Source organism: Notamacropus eugenii, chromosome 1 (assembly GCF_028372415.1).
Source record: "Notamacropus eugenii isolate mMacEug1 chromosome 1, mMacEug1.pri_v2, whole genome shotgun sequence".
NCBI classification, from domain to species: Eukaryota; Metazoa; Chordata; class Mammalia; order Diprotodontia; family Macropodidae; genus Notamacropus; species Notamacropus eugenii.
This window is the reverse complement of record NC_092872.1, coordinates 716599793-716625288: the sequence shown is the minus strand read 5'-3', so window position 1 is coordinate 716625288 and position 25496 is coordinate 716599793. Positions and strand designations below refer to the sequence as shown.

General features: G+C 43.0%; 1 protein-coding gene across 7 annotated transcripts; it reads left to right on the top strand.

Moving 5' to 3' along the window:
* Nucleotides 1-3034: 3034 nt before the first annotated feature.
* Nucleotides 3035-24461, top strand: ADGRG5 (adhesion G protein-coupled receptor G5). Of its 7 annotated transcripts, none has more exons than XM_072636721.1 (15): nucleotides 3057-3117; nucleotides 8614-8744; nucleotides 12972-13103; nucleotides 13472-13559; nucleotides 15133-15280; nucleotides 16455-16577; nucleotides 17180-17296; nucleotides 18324-18366; nucleotides 19781-19890; nucleotides 20023-20144; nucleotides 20519-20575; nucleotides 21091-21350; nucleotides 22623-22740; nucleotides 22888-23162; nucleotides 23966-24461. In XM_072636721.1, the coding sequence occupies exons 3-15, from the start codon at nucleotides 13037-13039 to the stop codon at nucleotides 24190-24192; spliced, it is 1755 nt and encodes a 584-aa protein (XP_072492822.1). In that variant the 5' UTR covers nucleotides 3057-3117; nucleotides 8614-8744; nucleotides 12972-13036; the 3' UTR covers nucleotides 24193-24461. The 7 variants fall into 7 exon arrangements, with proteins under 7 accessions (XP_072492821.1, XP_072492822.1, XP_072492820.1 ...); XM_072636719.1 differs by having other exon boundaries at nucleotides 21055-21350; XM_072636720.1 differs by lacking the exon at nucleotides 8614-8744 and having other exon boundaries at nucleotides 3035-3117; nucleotides 21055-21350.
* Nucleotides 24462-25496: the final 1035 nt, after the last annotated feature.

The following is a 25496-nucleotide window of genomic DNA, read 5'->3' as shown; positions in this document are numbered from 1 at the left end:
TGACTTACTCACAAGCACTTAATGTTTCTCCAATTATTTAGATTTCTCTTTATTTCCATAAAATGTTTTTTTAATAGTTACATTCATACATACAAGATCCATGCAGAATCTTAGTAAATACGCTCCCAGATATTTGATAGTTTCTGTAGTTATTTTGAATGGAATTTCTCTTTCTAGCTTTTTTTTGCTGGGTTTGTTTATAGACAGGTGCTGGTGATTTATGTGGATTTATCTTATATCCTACAACTTGACTGAAATTCTTAGTTATGGCAATTAATTTTAGTTGATTCTCTAGGATTTTTTAAATACCATCTGTATAAGTGATAATTTTATTTGTCTTTGCCTATTGCTTCAAAGTCTTTTTTCTTATTTTACTGCTATAGCTAGCATTTTTGATACTATGCTAAATAGTATTGGTAATAATTGACATACTTCCTTTGCCTCTGATAATATTGTAAGGATTTCTAACTTTTCCTCATTACACAAAATGTTTGTTCTTGGGTTTAGATGAATATTAATGAATACGTTAATGAAAAGTCCACCATTTCTATGATTTCTAGAGCTTTTAATTGAAACAAATATTGGATTTTGTCTTTTTAGAATCTATTACTCGAATCAAATGGTTGTTTTATCATTTACAGTATTACAATGTCATATTATATTTATAATCTTCCTTATTTGGAGGTAGCTAGGTGGCCAAGTGAATAGAACACGAGGTTTGTAATCAGGAAGACTCATCTGAGTTCATATCTGGACTCAGAGACTTACTAACTGTGTGACCCATAACTTAACCCTATTTGCCTCAGTTCCTCATCTGCAAAATGAGCTGGAGAAGGAAATAGCAAACCACTACAACATTTTTGCCAACAAAAGCCCAAAACGAGGACACAGAGAGTCAGGTATGACTGAAAATTTCTTTATTTTGGACCAACTCTGAATATCTGGAATAAACCCAAACTGGTCATAGTATATAACCTTTCTGAAATGTACTAATATAACTTTTCTAATATGTAGGCAGCTTGCTAGAGTGTATGTGTATATAATTTTGCATCAATGTTAATTACTGATAATTAACTAATAAATATATTGGTCTGTAGTTTTCTTTTTCTGCTTTCTCTCTCCCTAGTTTAGGCATCAAGACCATATTTGTGTTGTGGAAAGAGACTGGAAAAGTACCTTATTGCAAACAACTCACAGAGTATTAAAATGAATTGTTCTTTGAATAAATAAATAATAATCTGTTCCACTGACAGGTCTCTCTCTCTGTCTCTCTGTCTCTCTCTCTCCCAAATAATCTTAGGGATCACTGCTTTATAATATAGTTTGAGATCTGATACCAATACACCTCCTTCTTTCCCGCTTTTCCATTATTATCCTTGAAATTCTTGATTTTTGTTCCTCAGAATGAATTTTGTTACTCTTTGAATATCTGACAGCATTAACTTGTAAATCTACCTAGTTCTAGAGTTTTTCCCCACTTTGGAATTCATTTGTGGATTATTCAGTTTCTTTTTCTGACTTTTAAAAAAATTTAAATAGTTTGTTTCTTCCTTTATTAATATGGTTATTTTATATTTTTGTAAGTATTCAGCTATCTTCTTTAAGTTATGTATTTCATATAATAGCTTCTGATAATTTCCTTTATTTCCTCTTCAGTTATTTGGTTTCCCTCTCTTTTTTAAAAGTCAGGTTAGCTAACTTTGTTTTATTGGTAATTAAAAAAACCCCAACTCCTAGGATTACTGGTCAATTTGATGGCCTTTTGATTTCAGTTTTGTTAATCACATATTTAATTATTTCTGCTTTGTTATTTAGTTGTTCTTCACCCTTCACCTGCCTAGTCTATTTATTCTAATATCTCTATAGGACTCAGGGCTCTCTCTCTCTCTCTCTCTCTCTCTCTCTCTCTCTCTCTCTCTCTCTCTGTGAATTTTGGGAGTTGGGTGAGGGAGTCTAGAAGTGATTTTTTTCTCTCTCTTAGTAGAGTGGTATATCTCCAAGTTCCAGTGGAGTATTTTGAAGGCATCTTCCCACCATATCATTTGATTCTTATAACAGCCTGGTAAGTCATTTACTTCAGGTATTGCTATTCCCAGTATACAGATGAGCTAACTAAGACTCAGGGACAAGTGACTTGGTTACTTAATTCTGAGGTTAAGTAACCTCAGAGAGGTTAAGTGAACACATGCTCACACAGGTAGGGACTGAGGTAGGATCAGAAACTAGGTCTTTCCTGACTCCAAATTTAGCCCTCTTCATTTTTTAGTTATATTAGTTTTTTTTTTTTATCATGTTCATTTCCATATATAGCCCTCACTTTCTTGTGAGCCTTCCCTAACAACTAAGATATTAAAAAATATAACTGGCTGAGAAAGACCAGAGGACACACCAACTTTGCTTGACAGGACATGAAACACTCCATACTCAAGGTTCCTTGCCTCTTCAATAAAAGGATGAAGGTTCATTTTCTCAACTCTTCCACAAGTTCATGCTTGGCCACTATAACATAAATTTCAGCTTTGGTTTATTGTCCATTTCATTTATATCATCATAATCATTTTGTACATTGTTTTCCTGGTTCTGTTTACTTCACTCACATCCATTTATATGTCTTCCCTTCCATGAATTCATGTTTATTGATTCCTTATTGCACAATAATATTCCATTGGTTGCATGTGCCACAAATTCTAGGCCATTTTAATTGAGGACATGATATTTTAAGAAGATTGTCTCTAATGATCAATAATAATCCAATTTGTTTAATATTCTTTGTTACCCCAAAAGAGTCAGCGTTCTTTCCACCATAGACCCCAAACTCACACACTGAAGTGTATATGTAAAGATGATGTGAACCCATAGAGACATGCCACGGTTCAAGTTATGCATCTAAGGCATGCAAAGGAGAAGGAGGAACAGCTTCTCTAACCTCCATGGGAAGCATTTACAGGCTTCAAGGCAAAAAGAGAAGTGGGTTCTAGGAACTATTTGATAGTGAATGTTGCTTGAAGAGGCTGATTAGCAGCTGCAGCTGAAATGCCTACTTCCTCTTCTCTTTTGAAAAATTTCAAAAGAGTCTCAGCGGTGGCAGGAGAAGCAACATTCCTCCCTAAGGCTCAGGTCAGTATGGTTCTATCTCTCTCTCCCCTTCTTTCTGACCTCCACTTTCTCCACTTTCTGTCTCTCTCTGTGCTTCTTTCTTTCTCTGTTTCTCTTGTTGTCTCAGTCTGCTTTTCTCTCTGTATGTCTGTCTCCCTCTCTGTTTCTCTCTGTCTCCTTCTCTATTTCTCTCTGTCTCCATCTCTTCCTGTCTCTCTCTCTCTCTCTCTCTCTCTCTCTCTCTCTCTCTCTCTCTCTCTCTCTCTCTCTCTCTCTCTCTGTCTCTCTCTGAAGTTTTTCTGGCTAGGCTTCAGCTACTGCTCTCTTTCTGGATTGGTAGGGTCTTGGTGATACTCCAGGGTTGCGGGGAAAGAGGGTCCTTTTGATTCTCTGTCCTAGGTGATCTTCCTCCCTAGACACCAAATTCATTCATCATCTCTCCTCCATCTTAGTTGGTGCCTGGCACTCCTTGCTGCATCTCTAACTGATCCTAGGAGGTTAGTCTAAGCCTGATGGGTAGTTATGGGCTGCCAATCTTGTATAGTAACATCCTTCATCTACTATGATTTAGAGTCATTTGGATTCAAACGTCACTCACAACTTTTGTAGCTGTAAAATGAGGGGGCTGAATGTGGATATTTCTGAGGTATGGTGTAGTCTAACATTTGGTGCTTTGGTATCCTTTCTAATTCAAACATCCTAATGTCTTTTCCAACTCAAAACCCCACGACCCCCTAAGTTATCTAAAACCTACCTGAACTTCAAGGTCAAGAACTGGTTTGAATCCCACCTCTTCTGGAAAGTCTTACCTGCCCACTGTTGTCTGCTGTGACCTTCCTGAATTCCTCTACCATTTGTCCTTCAGCCTGCTCATTTGGCTGGATTTTGTTTCTTGATTTCCCTAACTCAACTTTGCTGAAAATCTTCCCAGGACAGAGACACCACTTCTTTTCCCTCTGTAGCACTGCCCCTCCCTAACGACCCCTTCCCCATCTCAGTTGCTGGTACAGCCTTATCAAATGCTCAAATGCCAGCCATAGAGAAGGCTCTCTTGTGCCTCTGGGTCTGGGTTAGGTCTTACCCCTCTGGCCGTTGGGTGTGACCTTACTCTTACTTTTGTGCTCCAAGTTTGGCAAAGTAGTCTGGCTTCCACGATCTCCTGAGACTGTGAAAAGGGTAAAATTGGATTATTGATTCTCATTATAAAGAAGAAGAAATCAACCAGATCCATGATTCCCCCATGGAGTTAGTGGCAGAGTAGAAATCAGGCCCCCTAATTCAAGCTTGCTTCCCATTCTGTCAAATAAGGATTTGGAATAAATGGTCTCTGAGATCCCTTCTAAGTTCTGACTTTCTATCTTCTAACATTCTATATTCTAAGGTCACTCCATCTCCAGGGCTCAGTTTCCTCATGTATAAAATGAAGGTGTTGGATTAGACAGTCTCTGAAATCCCTTCCACCTCTAATGTTCTTTAACTGTAACCAACGCCCATGCAGTGTCCTCTTGTCAATTGAAATTATTGCTATTTTTTTCTGGGCTCATGGAGAAATAATAATGAATCAAATTGACAGCAGGCCAATGTGTGGACCTTCATTACAGCCTAATTTACTTAACTGTTCTGGACCTCAATTTCCTCATCTGTAAAAGGGGGAAATATTCTTCCCTTGGCTATCTCTTAAGGGGCATAGTAGATACATAAAATAAGGGTTACAGATTAAATTGAGAAAGCTCTGGAAGATGTCTACAAGCGAAGTCCCTCAGAGGTGGATCTTGGGGCCTTGTAGAGGTTAGATTGATGGGAAATGACTCCAGCCCTGATGAGAAACTGAGTCCCAAATAGCATGAGGAAGTGAAGGTCAGTGGTTAGATCTCGGCAAAGGGGTAGTAACCACAGCTTCTATTTAGAAAGGTTGCTTAATGAGTCACTTCTTGCTTTGCCTCAATTTCCCCAGTTGCAAGGTAGGGGCTGGAGTTTCCTTTACCTTCTGCTCCTTCCTAGGAGGTGGTGGGGGGTGAGGCTCACAGAGGGATGCATCACAGCATAGTGAAAATAATATTCGATTTGGAGTCAGGTGGTATGCATTTGAACTCCTGCCTTAAGAATTATTAGCTAGGTGACTGTGGGCAAGTCTCATCCTCATCTTTCTTCTCTGTAAAACTAGAGATTTAGGCTAGAGTAGCAGTAGCATCATGATATAGTGGATGGGGTTAGGGCAACCAGGATTCTAATCTTACATCTGTCACTTCCTAGTTGTGTGACATTGGGCAAGCCACTTAACTTTTCTTGTCTGAGTGGCCTTATATGTAAAATGAAGGGGTTATGGCCTTGTAGGGACCTTCTAGCTCTAATCTACAGTTCTGTATCTAAAGTCCCTCCCCTCTCTAATAATAATGATAACTAATGTTTAAATAGCCTTCTAAGGTTGGCCAAGATTCTCCCAACAACATAGTGAAAGAGATGCTATTATCATACCCCTTTACAGATGAGAAAACTGAGGCTGGCAAAGGTTCAGTGACTTGTTTCTAAAGGTCTCACAACTTACAAAGGTCTGATCCAGGATTCAAACTCCAGTCCTCTCACCTCCTGTCATCTCCTATACTTAGCTGCCACCCTAAAACCTAAGAATCCCTTCCTTATCTGGCTCTCCCAAGGGAGTTCAAAACCAGACTGCACACCTCCCTTCTTGTTTGCTCATTTTCCTCTTAAGGCTAGGGATTCTTAAACATTTTTGTATCTTGGACCCCTATGTCAGTCTGATGAACCCTATGGAGACCTTCTCACAATTTGAAGTTGGAAAGGAAATGCTTCATTTCAGTTAGGGATTAGTGAAAAGAAAGATGTCTTTTTCCCCCCATCTAAGTTCACGGGACCCCTGAATTCTATCTAAGGATCTCTTGGGGATCCATGGGATCCAGGTAAAGATCCCCACCTGTTGTCCAGGTGCTCATAGTTGAGGATAGGTGGGGCTGGCTGCCTGTCTCCACCCCCACCCCCAGGTCATCATTGGCAGCAGCTCCAAATAGCTGTTTGGACCTTGGTGACTCTCCTCCTCAGAACCCATTCTCCATATCCACTGTAAGTTAGAGAATTTGTTTCTGGAGGAATGGAGGCCCCAATCCTCTTTGGGGTGCTGATCTTCCATTTCTCAAGGGAAGCAAAGTTGGATCTGAGACTCCAAAAGGGTTAGGGGTATCCTGGGCAGCCTGTTTTGAGGGAGAGACTTCAGCTTGCCTGGTAGAAACTCAGTGAGTATGGAGGTGGTCTAATGCTCATATACACACAATAGTGTATCAATTTAATTTAATAAACATTTATAAAGTGCTTACTGTAAGCACAGTACTATGCTGTGGGTAGGGAGAGTCCAGAGAAGACAGTTTGCCCTCAGAGGTTCTATGATGGGCTGCTATGTGATGCAGTGGATAGACTGCAGGACTTGGAGTTGGAAATCCTTGAGTTCAAATCCTATCCTAAATATTTACTGGCTATGTGACCTTGGGCAAGTCACATATGGGGCTAACAATAGCCCTTCCCTCCCAGGGTTGTGGTGAGGATCAAATGAGACTATATAGAGACATTATAAATACATGATAACATATATTAATACACAATTATACATTATAACATAACAACCATACAGTAATATAGTAATTATATCAATATATTATTTTATAATATACATTACATGTTGATACATGATATATAATTAATGATATATTAATTAGATGTTATATAACTTTTTATATATTATATGATCTGATTGTGTTATGTTAGTATAATATATAACAATATGTTTAGAGAGAGTGCTTTACAAACCTTCAAGTGCTCTAAAAATACAATCATTTTTGCAGTCTATTGGAAGGGGATGAGACCCAGACAAATAATGCATGTGATTACATGGTAAGTATATTAGAGAGGTGCTAGATAAAGTCTATGCAAGGCTAGAGGAGGAAGGTCATACCTAAGAGGGCATCAGAGAAGGCTTCTTGGAAGAGGAGGTATTTCAATTACACTTTAGAGGATGTACAATAGGTAAAAAGGAGGAGGGAGTTTCCTGCCTTCAGACCACAAGCCTGCTAGTGGCATCTTGTGCTGAGTGCAAAGGGTCCCCTGAGGAAAGTCTACTGGGGTGGGACTGGGTATCTTTCATCTACCTCAAAACAACCACTTCCATCCGTACCAGTGCAAGGCATTTTTCACCTCCTGCAGTCAGCCCCATCTCCCAATTGAGATGTGGAAAGAAGAGCCACCCTCCCTTCAACTTCAGATCTTTCATCTCCTTCTGTGCCCGTCCTTTGAGGGGGGAACAGTGGCATCCTCCACTCACTGACAAAAATTTTCACACCTTGTCATAGATCTCACATCCCAATGACGCTGAACTCCTATAGATCATCATCCAAACTCCACTGTATAACCCTTTACCACCCAACTCCTCATTTTGATCCCCCTCAAGTCTCCCACCCCAAAGCTTCATCCTAACTCCACCCAGTCCTCCCACTGTGCCCTCTGGAATGTCCCTCTGGAAGGGACAACAAATGCCCCTTCATCTTAAATCTTTTCCTCTCCCACACCTTTCGTCTACTAGCTCTTAATGAAAGCCAGTAATGCCTTGACGATAGAGCCTCCCTGGCCACCCTTTCTTTGACCTTCACTTGACTTACTGGTTGAGGCTGGGGAGATGGAATATTCCCTGATTCCCGTTGACACTTTCAATTTCTCCCCCTTCCTTCACTTCTCAGTTATCTCTTTTCCTTTGAGGTTCATGTTATTCATATCTGCCATCTAGTCAAATTCTGGCAGCATTCTGAGTCCGTGAATTCTCTAGTTAGAGGTGGATAACATTTTTCATCATGAGTCTTTTGGAATGGTCATGGATTATTGTATTTATCAGAGCTACTAAGTCTTTCACCGAGGGTTAATTTTCTCTATCATAGCTTTATGCTGATGTTGATTTCAAATTGACTTATCTCACCCCAGATTTTCTGCTAACCTCCCATCTCCCATCTCCAATTATCTTTCAGACAGCTCAGACTGGATGTCCAACAGACATCTTAAGCAGAGCTCATTTAAAAGCTCTAATCCCTCCCACCTTCTCTAGAGGGAAACACCAATCTCCCAGTCCCGCAGGCTCACAAACTAGGAGTAAACCTGGACTCCTCACCATTTCTCTAGCTCCTCATATCCAAGCTATTTTCAAGACCTGTAGATTTCATCTTTCCAGTATCTCTTGAATAAGCACCCTTTTCTCCTCTGCCATCCTTCTATTCCCTTAGTCACCTTACACCTTCACCATGGTAATAGTCTGTTATTGGGTCAGCCACCAAAGTGACTTTCTTAAAGCTTGGGTCAAACCATGTCACCTCCCCCCTCTACTGAATAAACTCCAAAGACTCCCTATTGCCTCAGGACCAAATAAAAACTGTTCTGTTTGGCATTCAAAGCCTTTCATAACCCAGCACCCTCCTCCCTTTCCAGTCTTCTTACAACTTCCTCCCTAAAACATACTCTTCTCTCCAGTGACGCTGGACTCCAGGCTGTTCTGTGAAGAAGACACTCCATCTCTCAACTCTGGGCATTATCTTTGACTGTTCTCCATGCCTGGAATGTTCTCCCTTCTCTGCTCCCACTACTGACCACCCTGGATTCCTGTAAGTCCCAACTAAAATTTCATCCTCTACAGGAAGCCTTCCCCAAGCCCTCTTTATTTCCTATTATTTGTCCTATATATAGCTTGCTTTGTATACATTTATTTGCTTATGCCCCGCATTAGATTGTAAGCTAAGCCCCTGGAGGGCAGGGATTGGTTTTTGTATCCCTAAAGCTTAGCACAGTGCCTGGCACATAGTAGATGTTTAATAAATGTTTACTGATTATTGATTGAGGGAGCTCATTCTAGAAGTAGGGAACTTAAGCAAAGGTCTATGGAGGTGAGAGAGCAGTGTGTGTGTATGAGTGTGTGAGCATGCGAGTGTATGTAAGTGTGTGTGTGTCCTTAGAGCATAGATAGAGTGCGTGGAAGGGAGTCTAATGTGGTAAAATAGTGAAGCACCTAGTGGTGGAAGGCTTTGAATGCTAGGAAAAGGAGTTAAAACTTTTCATTAGGCCAAAGGAAGTCATTGAAAATCTGGGTGCTTAGCACAGTCCATGGCACATTACAAATACTTAATAAAAGCCAATGGACTAATCTTTGAACAATAGAGAGACTCCAGTTCTATGGAAGGTCAGTCCAGACTGGGGTTCTTAACCTTTTGGGGGTCATGGGGTCCTTTGGTGGTCTGGTTCAGAATGTTTTTTTAAACCAGATCAAGAAGTCAACAAGCATTTATTGGGGATACAAAGAAAGGAACAAAGCAAAATCAGTCCTTTCTTTCAATGAGCTCAAGTCCAGTGGAAGAGACTATGTAAACAATTATGTACAAACAGGATGTATACAGGATCAATTACAGATCATTAAGGGAGGGAAGGCACTAGCATTAAGGGGGATTGGGAAAGGCTTCTTGCAGAAGGTGGAATTTTAGCTAGATCTTGAAGGAAGTCAGGAGATGGAGATGAGGAGGGAGAAAGTTGTAGGTAAAGGGACAGCCACCTGAAATATATGCTTCCACTTTCTCCTCTCTTCAATGCAGCCTTCACACAGCTGCTGCAATAATCTTTGTAAGGCACTGGTATGATCATACCACTCCCCTGCTCAAAAGCTTTTGATGATTTCCTGTTCCTTCTAGAAAAAAAGGCAAATTGTTTAGACTAGCAGGGGAGGCTCTCCATACATTGGCTCCATTTTATGCGTTGGCATATTTCTTATTACTTGCCTTTCATGCACTTTCCATTACAATTGACCCCTGAGTTTCATATTCCATCTTCCACCTCCATTCATGGCACAAACCACCCCTAATGGCTGGAGTGTATTCTCTACCCATTTCTGTCTTTCAGAATCCTCATTTTCCTTCAATGCTCATCTTTGGTACCACCTCTTCTTGTGAAGACTTCCCTAATCCTTTCAGTTTTCTTCTTAATGTTCTCTCCCACCTCAAATGACCTTTTATTTACTTAGAATTGAAGTTCCTTGATGGACTGTCTAATTTTATTTCTTGGTTACTCAGAACATAGAACTATGCCCTTTGCTTAGTGTTTAATGGAATTAAAAACTGTATCGCATTCAGCATGCACAGATATCTTCTCTGTGTACCTAGATTCAATTGTACCTCCTCACTTCACAGAGCATGTTGAATTGTTTCATTTGTGAGTCTAAATATAGTAGCTCTAGTCATGGGTGATGATACTAGATCAACAAATACTGGCAAAAATCATTTCATTTTCCACTTATTTATTATCTTTTCTTCTGGCTCCTACCATGAGCTGGTTTAGTTCCATTTTACATCAAAATTTCTTCAGGTTCATTTTACTCATTGCGGGTTTTTTGTTTTGCAGTTTGGAGAGAATATTGCTAGGAATCTTTTGCCTCCTTATATTGTATTATGATACAAGCTCATTGCAAAACTTAATAATGTTTTGCAATGAGCTTGTATCATAAATGAAAATTCCCCTTGTCTGTCTGTTCAGCAAGAAGACGATATATTTGCTTGCTGAGGCAGTATCTAGGCTTCTTTGGGCACTTCATTGTGGTAACAGTTTGACATCAGTTAAAATAGATGCCTTTGGCAAAGGTGATGAAAGTAGGCTTAAAGCTATCTCCCTGCTGCCAAGCACAACCTCAAAGAGCTTAGGGATCCTCTAGTCAGTTCAACTCCTAGATTTTACGGAGGAACCCCAGAAAGCAGATGTGGTTTGCCCATGTCACTCATTCAACTCTTCCTGAAGAGAAGGATGAGCTAAGTAAGTGGAATCAAATCGAGTTATTTTTTTATAGACTCACAGATATAAACCAGCTGAAGGGCACTTGGAATCTACCTTATTCAACTCCTTCATTTTACACAAAAGGACACAGAACTCCAGAGTTAGTGTTGGAGCTTGGACCTGCTTTAACTCAGTGCTTCTGTCTCCCAGTTGACTACTTGTAACTGAGTTGTTGAAATCTGGCTTTTCTCACAGGGGTCAAAGGCACTGGACCTTCTAGAGGAGCTATTATCATCTGATGATCTCAGGAGTCAAGATAAACAAATAAGCCGAGAAGGGGACCCTTCATTTCTTCTAGGCGCCCCCTATCCCTAAGCTCACTGTTCAACCCACTTTGCTCATCCCAGGGAAAATTTAAATATTTGAAGAAGGCAAAGCTTTCAGAGAAAGAAAAAGTTGTTGGGATGGGGGACTCAGGAACAGGTTTCCTCTCTCCTTTTCTGTCCCTCCTGAAATGCCCCCATGAGCCATCAATCCCCTCCTGTGGAAGTCAGACATGAGAATTCTTATGCCTAGGGAAACATTATCTATTCCTAGGGTGGCCCAGTCCCTATTCCAGAAGGCCTAGAATCCTTGAAGGACTCTCCCTTCCTCTCCCCAGAGTAGCCCACCACACTTTCAACCTGGTCCTATTTCCAACCTTACTTCCCACCTTCTCTCCTTTCCTGGGGACGCTTAACTTTGGGAGAATTTGAGAAGGCAAGGAACTTTTGGGGAAAGAAAAAGTCACTGGGATCAGGGAGGCATGTGTCCCTAGGAAGGCACAGACTTCCAGGAAGGGTAGAGATATTATCTCCCTTCCTAATTCCCCCATCTTTTCCCCACCTCACCATTAACAGAGGGAAAGCACTAGCATTAAGGGGGGTTGGGAAAGTCTTCTTGTAGAAGATGGAATTTTAGCCAGAACTTGAAGGAAGCCAGGAGATGGAGATGAGGAGGGAGAAAGTTCTAGGTATGGAGGACAGCCACCTGAAATGTATACTTCCACTTTTTCTAAAGTCCAGTAGTGGGCAGAGGAATGGGGCACCTTCCTAACCTGCTGGTCACTAGGAAATTACTTGAAGCCTTTCCAGCAGGGTAGAACCTTCCAAAACTTGTGCCTCATCATCATAGTCTTCAGAAATATAGATGTCTCACACCACAGTGAAGCATTAGAAGACAAAATAAAAGATGCATGTAGACAGCTGTTGTTCTGGGAAAGATCTGGGAGAATATAATGGACATCAAGTTCCTGTATGAGTCCACAGTGAAATATGGCATCCAAAGAAACCAAACTTAATCTCAGATTGCATTAAGAGAGGTGGAACTTCTAGGAACTGGGAGGTGACAGTTGCCCAGACATCTACTCTAGACACAACACATATATGGGGTACTATGTTCAGTTCTGGGCACCATGGTTCAGGAAGGACATTAATAAGATGGAGTGCATCTGGAGAAGAGCAATCAGGGAGGCGGTGAGCCTAAAGTTCATGCCAGGCAAAGACTGGTGGATGGAAATGGGATTGGTTAGCTGGAGAAGAGAAGATTCTAAGGAAATGTAATAGCTATCGTCAAGTATTGGAAAAGCTGTCATATAGATGGGGGATTTGACTGGTTGTTTTTGCCCCGGGGGGTGGCAGAACCAAAAGCAGTGGGTGAACATTCCAAAGAGATTTAGGCTTGGTATCAGGAAAATCTTCTGAGGAGCCAGAGTTTTCCAAAGAGGGAATGGTCTACCTCTGGAAACACTGGGCTCCCCTTCATTCAGGAACTTCAAGCAAAGAATGGATGGCCACTCATCAGATATATTTTAGGGGAGATTCTTTATCAATGGTGGGCTGGATTCTTAATAGTCTTTCCCACTCTGAAATGCTGTGGCTCTCTGAGCAGTAAATTGGAGGACTTGATAAGAAGAACAAATAATTAGCATGTGTGTCCCTAACGGATAGTGACACTTTGGATCAATCACTTACCCTATGGGTCAGTTCTCTTCTCTGTGAAATGAGAGGTTTGGTCTAAATGACATCTAACATTCTTTTCAGCTTTAAAGCATGTGAGTCAAAAAGAAAGTCTACAAGTGTGCTGGTGACCCAGGGACCATAGGACAATGATGCTCCCCAAGTGTACCTTCTTGTTCCTTTGCCTTTTGGATGATTGGGGCTGGGCTAATGAAGGTAAGTCAGCCCATGTTTCACTTTCTGAGTTGGAGGCAGGGATCAAAGTCATGTTCTGATCCTGTGAGTATACACAAGTGAGTGCATGTGCTCTTATGTCTTTGTGAGAAATCCACAAACCCTGGGGACATTGAAGGTTGGTGGGAGGACAGGCCTGGGCACCCCAGGGACCTGGTTAGGGGGTTAGGCCCTGGATGGATGTACAGAGATGGAACCTAGACCAGGGAATGGGGCAAAGAAGACAAGAGGATGAGTTTTTCCATCACAATGTCCAGTCTGTTCTGTACCCTGGAGAGATTGGGGAACGCAGGGGATAAGTACAAATTGGGGTCTTTGACTCCCTGCAACCTGCATGAATATGACTTCAGTTCCCCACAGGACAATAAATGAAACTCTTGGATACATGAAGTTTCTACAGAGCAGATCCGTCAGTCGGCATGCTTCAAATGTACAAAGGTGAGGGGGGCTGGGCAGTACTTTTCTTCTTCTCCCTTCTAGAATTGTCTCTTCACTACCTCTTCCCCTTCTTGGGATACATTCCTAAGACAGGAGAGATCTGATTCTAGCCCTAGGCCTCACACACATGGACTGTGTGACCTTGGGCAGCAATAATTATGAGAAGACATTTCTATGGAGGAACCCAACGTTTTCCTCACAACCACCACATCAGATAAGGAGAATGAATCACATTATTCTCATTTTACAGATAGGAAAACTGAAACACAAAGAAAAGATGCTGGCTCTTAATCCAAGGTTCCCCAGCTGGCGAAAGGGTCAGGCCTGGAATTCAAATTGTGTTCTTTAGACTCCAAGACCATTTCTGTTGTTGTCACACCAGAAAGACTGAGGCACTGGGATGTGGAGGAAAGCATGAAAGACATAGGGCCAAGACATTTGGGTTTGGAATCCTGGCTCTGAAAGTTACTTGCTGTATGATCCTGGACAAGCTACCTGACCCTTCTGGGCCTCAGTTTTCTCATTTGTAGATAAGGAACAGGATCTGGAGTCAGGAAGACAAGTTAAAATCTGGCCTCAGACACTTACTAGCTGAGTGACCTTGGATGAGTCACTTAACCTCCCTCTGCTTTGGTTTCCTCATTTATAAAATTAGGATTATAATAATTAAACCAGATAATATTTGTAAAATGATTAACACAGTGCCTGACATATAGTAGAAGCTTAATAAGCTGTTGTTTTTCTCTTCCTTTCCCCAAGCTTTGCTGTGATAGAGAAGTGAGTTATACGAATCCCATCACCTCCCTGAACCTCAGTTCTCTCATGTATTGGGTTAGGGACAGTGATGAGAGTGTCTGAGAAATGAACAGGTTGGGAGGGAAAGAGTTACAGAGGTTGGATGTTATAATGGGCAAAGCCACAAAACTCTGATCTAGGGAAGCTGATGTTGATCTGACTCTTGGGGTTCACCTAGTCAGCTCCCTCCCATCCTCTTTCCCATTTTTTCCTTCATTCTTATGATCAGTGGTTGCCAGTTTAGAAGAGATGGTCTTATTCTTAAAGGTACAGGGGGAGGGGGCCCTTTTCTTCCTTTTCAAATCTTCCCTTTCCCCTAGAAAGCCTGAACCTTAGACACTCTACACATGATGGCCTTATTGACCCAGAGTTCAGATAACAGTTCCAATGCCACTTTTGTAATTTGGCCAATAAATTCCCTTCGTCTCCTAAACTGGGCACTGAATGGTTAACCTAGGACCTAGAATTAGATTACTGGTTCCCAGGACAGTCTGTGGTGAAGGGGCAGGATTCCATAGACATCCTGGCTTTGCTTCTGACTCAGAGTGATCCTGGGACCAAACTCCCACAGACCCAGTTTCCCCTCTCTGTGTGAAATCATGTCAGCCAGGTGGTACGGTGAATAAAGAGAATGACTGGGAGTTAGGAAGCCCTGACCTCCTCAACCATTTCATCCACAGCTCCTGTCTCCTCCCTCATCCCTCTTGTTGGGGGCTCACTGTTTGCTATCCTTCCCTCTCTTCTCCATCACCTGATAATCCTTCCTTTCCTTTCCCAGATTAATCCACTCACTGGAGGACAGGCTGAGGGAGGTCAACTTCTCTAGTGTGAATGTCACTCTTCAGACCGATAAGATTCAGTCACTGGTCTTCAAGCTCACCTGTGACTTCCCTGGGCTCACAATCAACAGTTCCCACGTAGAGAAGGTCAGTGGCATCTCCTTCGTTAGCTCCTTTCACACTCTGTACAGAGGTTCCAGGAGCTGTCCAGTTGCCCCAGGACCAGCCTCCAGTCTTAATTCTTTGTTGATTCCCCTTCACCAAACATTGGTGGGGAGGGGTCAGGTTACCATCGGTATAATCTTGGCTTTGCTTCAGACTCATTGAGATCCTGGGACCAGATTTCCATAGTCCTGGTCTCTTTTCTGTGTGGAACTGTGTTAGATAAGTGGGAGGACTTGGAGTCTGGAAGCCTTACATTTGTATTCTGCTTCAGACACTCACTGTCTGTATGACCCTATGATACTTACCTCTTTGCGCCTCAGTTTCCTCATTTGTAAAATGAGCATAATAATAGCACCTGTCTCTCTGGGTTGTTGTGAAGATAAAATGCATTAACATATTTAAAATATTTTGCAAATCTTAAAAAACTGTATAAATGCTAGTTATTATTAATTATTATTATTACTATGTAAGTAAAATATTTTGAGTTCCTAGTGGGAAATATTATATAATAGCCTAAGGAGGAAAAGAGATTTGTGCAGTGGAAAGAACACTGGCTTGGAGTGAGAAAACTTGGGTTCCAATCTCAGCTCAGCCCTTTGTTAGTTGTTTGTGGCTACTTCTGCGCTCTAGTTTTTTCATCTATGGAGTGAAGGGCTTGGATTACCAGATAATTTCTAAGGCGCTTTGAAGCTCTTGACCCTATGAGACCACCCTCCCAAAGGAAGGTTTCCCAAGAGCAGAGGGTGTGTCTCCCCAGGGGAGTTTCCCACTGGTCAGACTCATGTCTTTTTGCTTAATTAGAGCTCTCCCCATGGAAGCTATATTTTATTCACAATATTGAGTCCCAGGCCAGTTAATTGGTGGGAGGATTGTTATCCATAGGTCCCAATGGTAGATGGATCACGACTGGTACAGAAGAATACAGAAAGACTTCTCCACAATCTGTCTTGCCCTCCTGAGACTCCAAGTCTAGTTTAGTGCGTGACACACTGAACCTTGGAACATCATTCAGTGGGTACTATGGCCCCTCTAATGGGTATACAATGGCCCAAAGACCTGGGCTTTTGGCTGATTCCTGCTCCCCCTGCCAAAGTGAATAGCAAATCCTTGTTACCATGGCTTGAACAATACTCATAGCTCTTCTGGACCCCATTAGGCCCAAACCAGGCACGTCATGCAGTTCCCCGCTGAGCTGACTCAGCAAGCCTGCAAGGCAAAGGAAGCCTCCCAGCAGCTGCGGTTAATCTGTGTCTACTTTGACATGAAGCATTTCTTCCAGGTCAGAGCCCCTGGGGGAGTCCCGAGGGGAGGCATCACTCCAGCCTCCCTCCCAGGAGTGTCCCATTGTCTGGGCTCCCTCTCTTGTTTGGTCCCAATCCCCCTGACTCCACATGGAAGAATGGTAGTGGTATAAGGGGGTCATGACCCAATCTTTCCTATTCCTTCTTGCACCAAATCTCCCCCACCCTTTCTCTTCTGTATGATTTCCCCTTCTGTGTCCTCTGCTGTGCCAAGCCTCACTCTCCTTGCCCCCTTTTGGGTTATTCTTCACCAGTCCTGTTTTCTCCTGTACTAATCCAAGCATTCTTGATCTTTCCTGTGCCCACCTTTGCCCTCTCTGCCCCTTCCAGTACCAACCCTCCTTTCCCCTAACTCCCTCTTGTACTGAGTATGCCATCAAGGATAAAAGCAATACTTACAGAGCCCCAAATCCAGCCACTGCCTGGCCCGTCACCAGGGTGAGAAGTGTGGCATCATAAAGAAAACAACTGACCTGAAGACAGGCAGCTGGGGGATCTCATGACTCCTGTGTTTGGGTGGGGAGCATCTGTGGGATGCTCCTCCCATCTGATTCATCACTCCCCTTCTTTCTTTTTCCAGGATGACAATAACAGTCTTCTGCTCAATGATAACATCCTAGGAGCCAGCTTGGTGAACCATAATGTGTCCAGCCTGAGGCAGAGTATAAACATTAGCTTTTGGCACAACGAAAGCCTGGTGAGCAGAGGGGAACCACCCCAAAACACACACAGACACATATATACACATGCACTCACACATATGCAGACACACACGCACCCATCCTCCCATGTACATACACACATGCACACATACACATGCACGCACACATACTACTTTGCAAGCTGCTGGTACAAAACCAAAACACTTGGAACTACTTCCAAACCACTGCATTTTGATAATGTGATATTTCCTCCAAATAACTTGGCCAGTCAGGGCTGTACCAGTGTTTGTTCAAAGTGGGACTAGCCATAGGATTGAGCTTGGAGGATTGTCTTTGACTAGAATGAATTCCAAAACAGAACTTTTAGAAAGTAAAGTGTCTTGAAGTTAGACTTAGAAATTTCAGGTCCCAGTGGGTAGCTTTGGCTCCCCACAGTGCAATAGGGCATTTGTCCAGTTAGAATTGGAAAAGCCCTCTATGGGAGTCACGAGACCTATCTATAGTTCCAGCTCTTCCACTAATTTACTAAGTGACCTTAGGTAAGTAATTTCTTTTCCTATGGGTCTCATCTGTCTAATAAGGGGGTCAGATCCCTGAAATCTCTTCTAGCTCTAACATTTTATGAGAACTGAATTTGAAGTCACACAACCCAGGTTTGAATCTTATTTCCATTACCTATTAGCTGTGTGGTCATGGGGAAGTTGTTTAACCTCTTGGCCTTAGTTTCCTCATGTGTGAAATGAAACAGTTAGATGTGATGATTTCTAAGAGAGGGCTGGAGAGATACCAGCTTCTATATTTCATCCCTTCCCCAGTTTCCTGTGACATCACAGAAAATGCCTTCCCTGATTATATTAGTCCCAGAACATCCATCCAGTGGCTTGACAATGTGAGAATTTGCCCAGCTTTGTGAGTAAAGGTAGCTCTCACTCAAGACAAGGATTCACTTCAGACCAAGCTCAGTTAGGGAAGAAGTGAGGATGGAAGTCCTTCCATCCTTGACACTGACTTTGAAAACTGGCCAGGACCTTCTCACTTGGCCTTCTCTTTCCTTCCTCACAGGAGACATATAATTTGACATGTGTCTTTTGGAAGATAGGAGCAGGTGAGTTTCAACAGGGGGTGCAATTCTGGGGGGGTCAAAGGCTTGAAGATGTCAGCAAAGGATGAACAACTTGTTGACCAAGGTTACAGAGTATTGGGGTTCTGGGGGGAAACCATAGCTACCTATAGCTGCTGGAAGTAGCCAGGTCTGTTTAAAGGTATTAGGAAGCCAGCTTGGCACCAGTATTGGCTGTGGTGAAGGCAAGGTCATAGATGCATTTTGGCTTTTTAAACCTTCTCCCATTTCTGATCTCATTTTTTTGGTTTTGCTTTTAAAAATAGATGTCATTGATATTTCTTGGAGGTTTTTCCCCATCTTATAGATTTCCCCCTTATGCTTCATCCTTCTCCCTCCAGAGAACCATTTCTTGTAACAAAGATTTTCTTTTTTTGGTAAGAAAGAAAAGAGGAAGAAGAGGGAAAAAAGAGGTAAAATCAAACAATGTATGGAAAAAAGTATAGTGTTTTATGTAGCACCCACAGACTGTGCATCATGTCTCTCCCCAATAGATACTACTATAAAAAAGTTGGGGGAAGTATCATCTCATATCTATTCTTTGGGGCTAAACTTGTTCTTTATCCTTTAGTAACATTAATTTTCAATTTTTTTGGTGCTTGGTGTTCTTTCTACTTACATTGTTATAGGCATCATGTAGATTGTTTTCATGATTCTGTTTACTTCATTTCGTATCAGTTCATATAAGTCTTTCCATGCTTCTCTGTATTTTTCTAGTTTTGCCTTGTGAACAGTAATGTTCCATTACATTCATGTACCACAACTTATTTAGCCATAACTTATCTGATTTCATTTTATCTTTACCACCATGCAGGTAGTAGTGGTAGAGAGTATGTCCATTTCTTAGAGGATAAAACCAAGGCTTAGGCATGGTTTTATTTATATTTGTCATTTGTGTCTTTTCCTATCTCATCTGCCTTCTTTCCCCATGTCTCCACAAAAGCCCTTCTTAATTCTGACATACTCAGGCCAATATTAAACTTGGCCTGATTTCTTCAAGTTGACATTGATTGATGGGAGGGGGTGGTGAAGGGGAAGCTCAGCTTGGGTGGAGTGGAAAGATACTGGAATGGGAGTCAAAAGACCTGGTTTTAAATCTTAACTCTGGCATTGCTAGCTATGTGACTTTGAAAAAATTGATAAACATATTGATTTTCTACTGTAGAAAGAAAGGGATTGGACTAAATTATGTCCAAGGTTCTTTCTAACACTAAAATCAAGAATCTATGATGCTACATTTGCTGTGGACAAACCATCCTACTCCCTACTCCCCACCTCCGCCCCCAACCTGGATAATTGAATGTCAGTGTTCCTTGGTGCCTAACGTGTTTGTTGAATTGAATTGAGAACTGAATGACCTCTCATTCATTGGCCACTTCTATCTGTCTTCTTGCCCCAGGAAAAGCTAGTTGGGGAGCTTGGAGCACTGAAGGATGCACGACCAGACTGATACCACCACGTCAGGTTCTGTGCTGCTGTGACCACCTCACTTACTTTGCTGTCATCATGGTAAGTGACCAGTCTAAGGCCTCATCCACTCTGGCCCCAAAGAAGAAAGACTTCTCCAGGGTAGTCAGCTCATCTGTTCTGCAAGTCTGGATCCCATTCAATGATCCCCCTGCCTCTCATTTTGTCTTTCAGAAACTCTCATCAACCGAGATTAGCGCGGAGCTATTGGACCCACTCACCTACATTTCCATTGTGGGCTGTAGCTTGTCCATTGTGGCTTCACTGCTCACCATCCTACTCAATTTCTATTCCAGGTATCTGGCACTAGTGGCAGGTTCCTTTAGGGATCAAATTTCCATGTCATTCCATTCAATTCCACGTCATCAGGTTTCTATCCTCGTCAAATCCCTCTTCCCTCTCTACCAAGAAAAAAAGCCCTACTCTGATCTCTTCATATCTTCCTCTTGATTTAGCCCCAGGGGAAGGAAGGAAAATGGTCAGTTCTATGGAACAAAAGGGCATGTGTTGAGTTATTAGGAGGGGTTGAGGAGGGCATCTGTCCTATTTGTCCTTCTCCGGTGTGGGAAAGGGTCAGCCATAGCCTGAACTTCTATACACCTTGTGTCTTGGCATCCTGGGAATTTGAGCTAGATTGCCCGGTCCTAATCTACTCACTTCCTCATCTCAGAAGAATCCTTGGATGCTTCCCCAGGACCTTCAATCTGGGGACCATAGAGCACTTCAGGTAAACATCTCCCCAGTTTCTCAACCACTGAGGCAAGGAGCTGGGGATTCTCTCCGTGCCTGTCTGAGCCTGTTTCCTCTATTCCCGGACTTTCCAATATGAGAGAAACCTCAGTAGTCCCATGTATGGTGGCAGACACAAGAGTACCTATTACTTTGGGGGGTGGATTTCCAGGAAGAGAAAAGTCCCAAGAGTTGTCCCCAATAAGACTTAGATCTTCTTGTCCCTGTTTTGATGGAAAATGATGCCAAGATGGGACAGAGCTTAGGTTAATCTATGGATAGATAAATTCCAGATGACAGATGGGTAGCTAGAGTTTTTAAAGGCAAGATTTCTGGGCCTGGATCTCCTTGTGATTATCTGGGTCCCATTGATGTCTCTGGGTATGGAGAAGGGTGGGGAACTTTGTAGTTTCATTCTCACCACAACTCTCATTCAAGATCCTTCCATCCTTCCTGAGGATGAATTATTTGACCTAGACTTATAGGAGAGGGGCCACCCACACCTCATTTCAGGAAGAAGAATGATTCCACAACCTACATTCACATGAATCTACATGTGTCCGTCATACTCTTGAACATCACCTTCCTGCTCAGCCCTTCCTTGGCCTTGCAGCCAGTGGGGTGTGTGGCCATCGCTGCCCTGCTGCACTATGCCCTGCTCAGCTGCTTCACCTGGATGGCCATTGAGGGCTTCAACCTCTACCTGCTCCTTGTTCGGGTCTATAACATCTACATCCAGAGATATATCCTCAAACTCTCTGCCCTAGGTTGGGGTGAGCACCAATTCCTCCCTCCTTATGTCACTCTTTGACCTTTATTTAATTCTACCCAGCCCCCCACCCCCAGCCCCTTATCCCTCTTCCTTTACCACAATCACTTCCACCCACTTCCTCAATAGTATAATAAATGCCAGGAGATCATTCATATATCTATGTATAGATATAGATATAGATATAGATGGATGGATGGATAGATAGAGAAAAAGATAGATGGTAGATGAATGGATAGATAGGAGAGTAGATGGATGGATGGATAATAGATATATGGATGATAGATGGAGAGATGGATTATGTATGAATAGACAGATACATAGATAGGAGAGTAGGTGGATGGACAGATAGATAGGAGAGTGGATGGATGAATGGATAAATAGGTGATAGATTAAAAAAAGCAGACAAGCTTTACTAGTAGGATGGGCTGGGGAGATAGGGAGAAGGAGAGAGGGAGAGAGAGAAAGCATTATTATGTTCTTACTGTATAACAAGGTATGTGCTAAGCACCAGTAATGCAAACAGAAAGAAATGAAGGTCCCTGTTTTAAGTGTGTTACATTCTCACGAAGGAAGCCAGTACGTAAAGGAGAACTAGAAGAGGGGCAGGGCATGCATTCAGGAGCATGGTGACTGGTAAAGAGGAGGAGGGATCCAGGGAGTTGAGTCACGAATGAAGTGCAGCATGACTGGGATCCCTCCTGGAAGAGGAGTCCAGTCGACCAGTCACCAATTAGGAGAATGGATTTCCCTTGAAACCTCTGAGCACTTGGGGGTGGTTGGGAAGAGTGTTGATAGATATATTTCTAGGAGGGGAGGGTATCGTTAGAGACTTCAAGAAAGAAACAATTAATATGTGTATATGTGACAAGAGATGGTTGGAATCCGGTATGGAATAGAATAAGCATTTATTAAGTGCCTGCTATGTGTGATCCCCACAATAATCCTGGGAGATCCTATTATCCCCATTTTACAGTTGAGGAAACTGAGACAGACAGACGTTGAATGACTTGCCCAGGGCCACACAGCTGCTAAGTGTCTGAGGCTGGATTTGAACTCCAGATCTAGCACTCTATCCACTATGCCACCTAACTGTAGTGAATGCCAGGGCTTCAAAGACAGTCCCATCTATTATCCTTCCCAGAAGGTTGAGAGTCTGTCCCAGGAGCATCCAATAGGTGCTCTCCCCTAGCTCCATTGCTCTTACTTTTATGGCTAAAGCACAGGGCAGCCTCTGGACCAGTCTCCCCTATCTGATGCCTTCCTGTCCCAACAGGGTTCCCTGGCTTCTTAGTGGTGCTTCTTCTCCTTTTGAAGAGCTCTGCCTATGGGCGTTATGAGATCCGAATAAAAACCAACCAGGAGAATGAGACCAGCTCTCAGAATGCTTCCATGTAAGTGTCCAGGAATCTTGGGAGTGGGGAGCCCTAAGTTGTTCCAGGGAATTGTGGCTACAGGGTGTGGCCGGGGAGCTAGGGCACCTGGCTTCCCTTCCTAGCTTAGATTGGGTTTCTGGAAAACTTCCTCTCCCTCTTTCCCAGGTGCTGGATCACATCAACGGAAATCCACCGGATCTTTGTCATGGGCTATGCAGGAGTCACCTCCCTCTTCAATCTGGTCATCCTCGTATGGGCAGTAAAGATGCTCCATGGCCTGCAGTCTCGGGAGAAGTGGAGATCACGAACCTGCCGGGACATCACTACTGTCCTGGGCCTGAGTGTGCTGCTGGGGGTCACCTGGAACTTGGCTTTCTTCTCCTTCCATGCCTTCCTGGTGCCTCAGCTCTTCCTCTTCACCTTCTTTAACTCCTTGTATGGTCAGTCATCCCCTTTCTTGACCTTGACTGAGGGAGGGACAGGAAGGCCAAGGGGGTTTAGAGGATACTTATCTCTGTAGGGAAAGAGTGACAGTGACCTCAGGACCATCTCCTCATCTCTTTCCCAGTTCTTGTTGAGTGAAGAGAGGGAGGGTTGGAAGGACTATAGAGGACCTGTGGGCATTTGCCAACTGGGGGAGAGATGGAGGGAGTCAGGGACCACTTCTATGACTTGGCTACAGTACTTACTATTTCCTCCTGCTCATTCCATAGTATCTGTGAAACTTTGGACAAGTGACTCTCCTTGATAAAATGGAGAAGTTGGATCACATGGTTTCTCAGGTCCTTCCCACCTCTAAAGCCAGGATCCTATACATTCTAATCTTCCAATTTTAAATCCAATGAAACTACTTTGAGAGTGGGACACAGATCAGCAACTCTCAGATTTGGCCTTCATCTTGACTGCACCAATCTCCAGAAAGTCAACTCTAGTTCCATGTGTCTTGGGCATCTTCTAGGGCAACTTATTAGCCTTAGACCCCTGGAATTAGCTCAGTTTTCCTTGTCAAGGGCTGTCTAGACTAGTCAAAACATTATTTGCTCTCCCATTGGGAAAACTGGATTCATTCCCTACAGTTTCCTTTAAATGCTCCATAATCTTCCAATCTCTTTCCTGAGATGGGGATTGAGCATGACCTGGGATCCTGTTGAATGGTTAGATCCTCCCACGAGGATATCTGTAACTCTAGGGCCAAGATTACTCATCTGATTTTTCCAGTGACCAGTCATCTTGCTGCCTACAGGTTTCTTCCTCTTCCTGTGGTTCTGTGCCCAGAAGCAACGCTCTGATATGGAGGCTGAGACCTCCAGCTCTTCACAGATGACACGCACTGGGCTCCCAAGCCATGATTCCTCTATCAGATCTCCTCTACCTTCTTCTGTCACCTGCTCAAGCAGTCCTGTTCTTCCACATGGCACAAGCCACCAAGAGGGTGGAGTGAAGGAGGATATGGCACATCTGGGGACATAAGGAGGCCCAGCCTTCCATGCCCAGTATACTTGGTTTCCCTGGGAACCAGAACATGGACAGGATCCTGAGCACACACCCAGAGAACTAATTCTTATCCTTGAGTTTTCTCTCAGCAAAGAGAGATAAGGACCACTGCCAGAGACATTTAATTTTCCCCACAGGACATCTCCCTTTGGGTCAGGATGGGAAGACTCAGATGAAGGTGTCTGAGTCTTGACCCAGTGGTCTTTGGGGACAATCCTACTAATAAAGTGGGAAAGAGCCCTGGATTAGGAGGCACACCTGAAGTCTTGATCCTGCTACCAATTTACTGTGTTATCTCAGGCAAGAGTTTCCTAATCTGTCAGATGCAGATAATAATACATCTCATGAATGCTGGGAGGAGATGGCATATTGCAATAGAAAAAGTGTAAGACCAGGAGTCAGGGGTATTGAGTTTTAATCTTAGCTTTATGTAATTCTGAGTAGATCATTTCCTTTCTCTAGCCCTCAGTTTACCCATCTATAAAAAATTATATTGAACCAGATAATTTCTAAGGTCCCTTGTAGCTCTGGCATCCTGTGATCTTGTGACCCATTGGGATGATTTCTGTGTAAATACTTTGGAGAACGTAAATTCTGTAGAGACTTTTTTTTTAAACCTGTGATTTTATCTATGTGGGAATCTTCTTCCACCAATGCAGATCAGCAACTCCTCTGTAGCTTGAGGTCTTCACTTTTCCCTGGGCACGCTAACAAGTTCAGTAGCTCATCCAGGATCACACAGCTAATATGTGTTAAATGAGGGTCTCGAACCCAGATGTTGCTAGCTCTTTAGGCATCCCCTAACTACGCCACGCTTCCTCTCTATTGGCCATCACCAGAGGGGGGCAATGGATGAGTTTTACCTTAATATCTCTCCCTTCCTCCCCTCTCCTGCCACCCCCAGCCCTATATGAGTATTTTCCTGGTATGTGGTGAGGCCTGTCCAGGGCTTTCCTTGCCTTACCTCCCTCACTCCCAACCCAAAGGGAAAGACTTCCACATAGGAACACTGCCCTCTTTTGTTTCCCAGCACTGGAACATAGTAGGCAGTTAAGACATGCTAGCTGATTGACGGATTCAGGAGAAGGAGCCAGTTTAAGGGGAATAATGATGCATTCATTTGTTTAGGGTATGTTGAGCATCAGGTACTAGTGGGAATTGGCGTTCTGATAAACAGACTGTCTGACATGTGAGTGAGGACCTTGGGAGAACAATCGTGATTGGAATTGTCGACTAGGGTGTTGCTGATTGGTTGAGCCACAGAGTCTCTTCAGGGTGGA

Bases quoted from the DNA above. Each gene is read 5' to 3' on its own strand.
- ADGRG5 (XM_072636720.1), top strand. From the start codon at position 13,037: ATGATGCTCCCCAAGTGTACCTTCTTGTTCCTTTGCCTTTTGGATGAT. The intron at 22,741-22,887 runs GTAAGTGTCCAG...CCTCTTTCCCAG, and splicing joins AGCTCTCAGAATGCTTCCAT to GTGCTGGATCACATCAACGG. The intron at 23,163-23,965 runs GTCAGTCATCCC...TGCTGCCTACAG, and splicing joins CTTCTTTAACTCCTTGTATG to GTTTCTTCCTCTTCCTGTGG.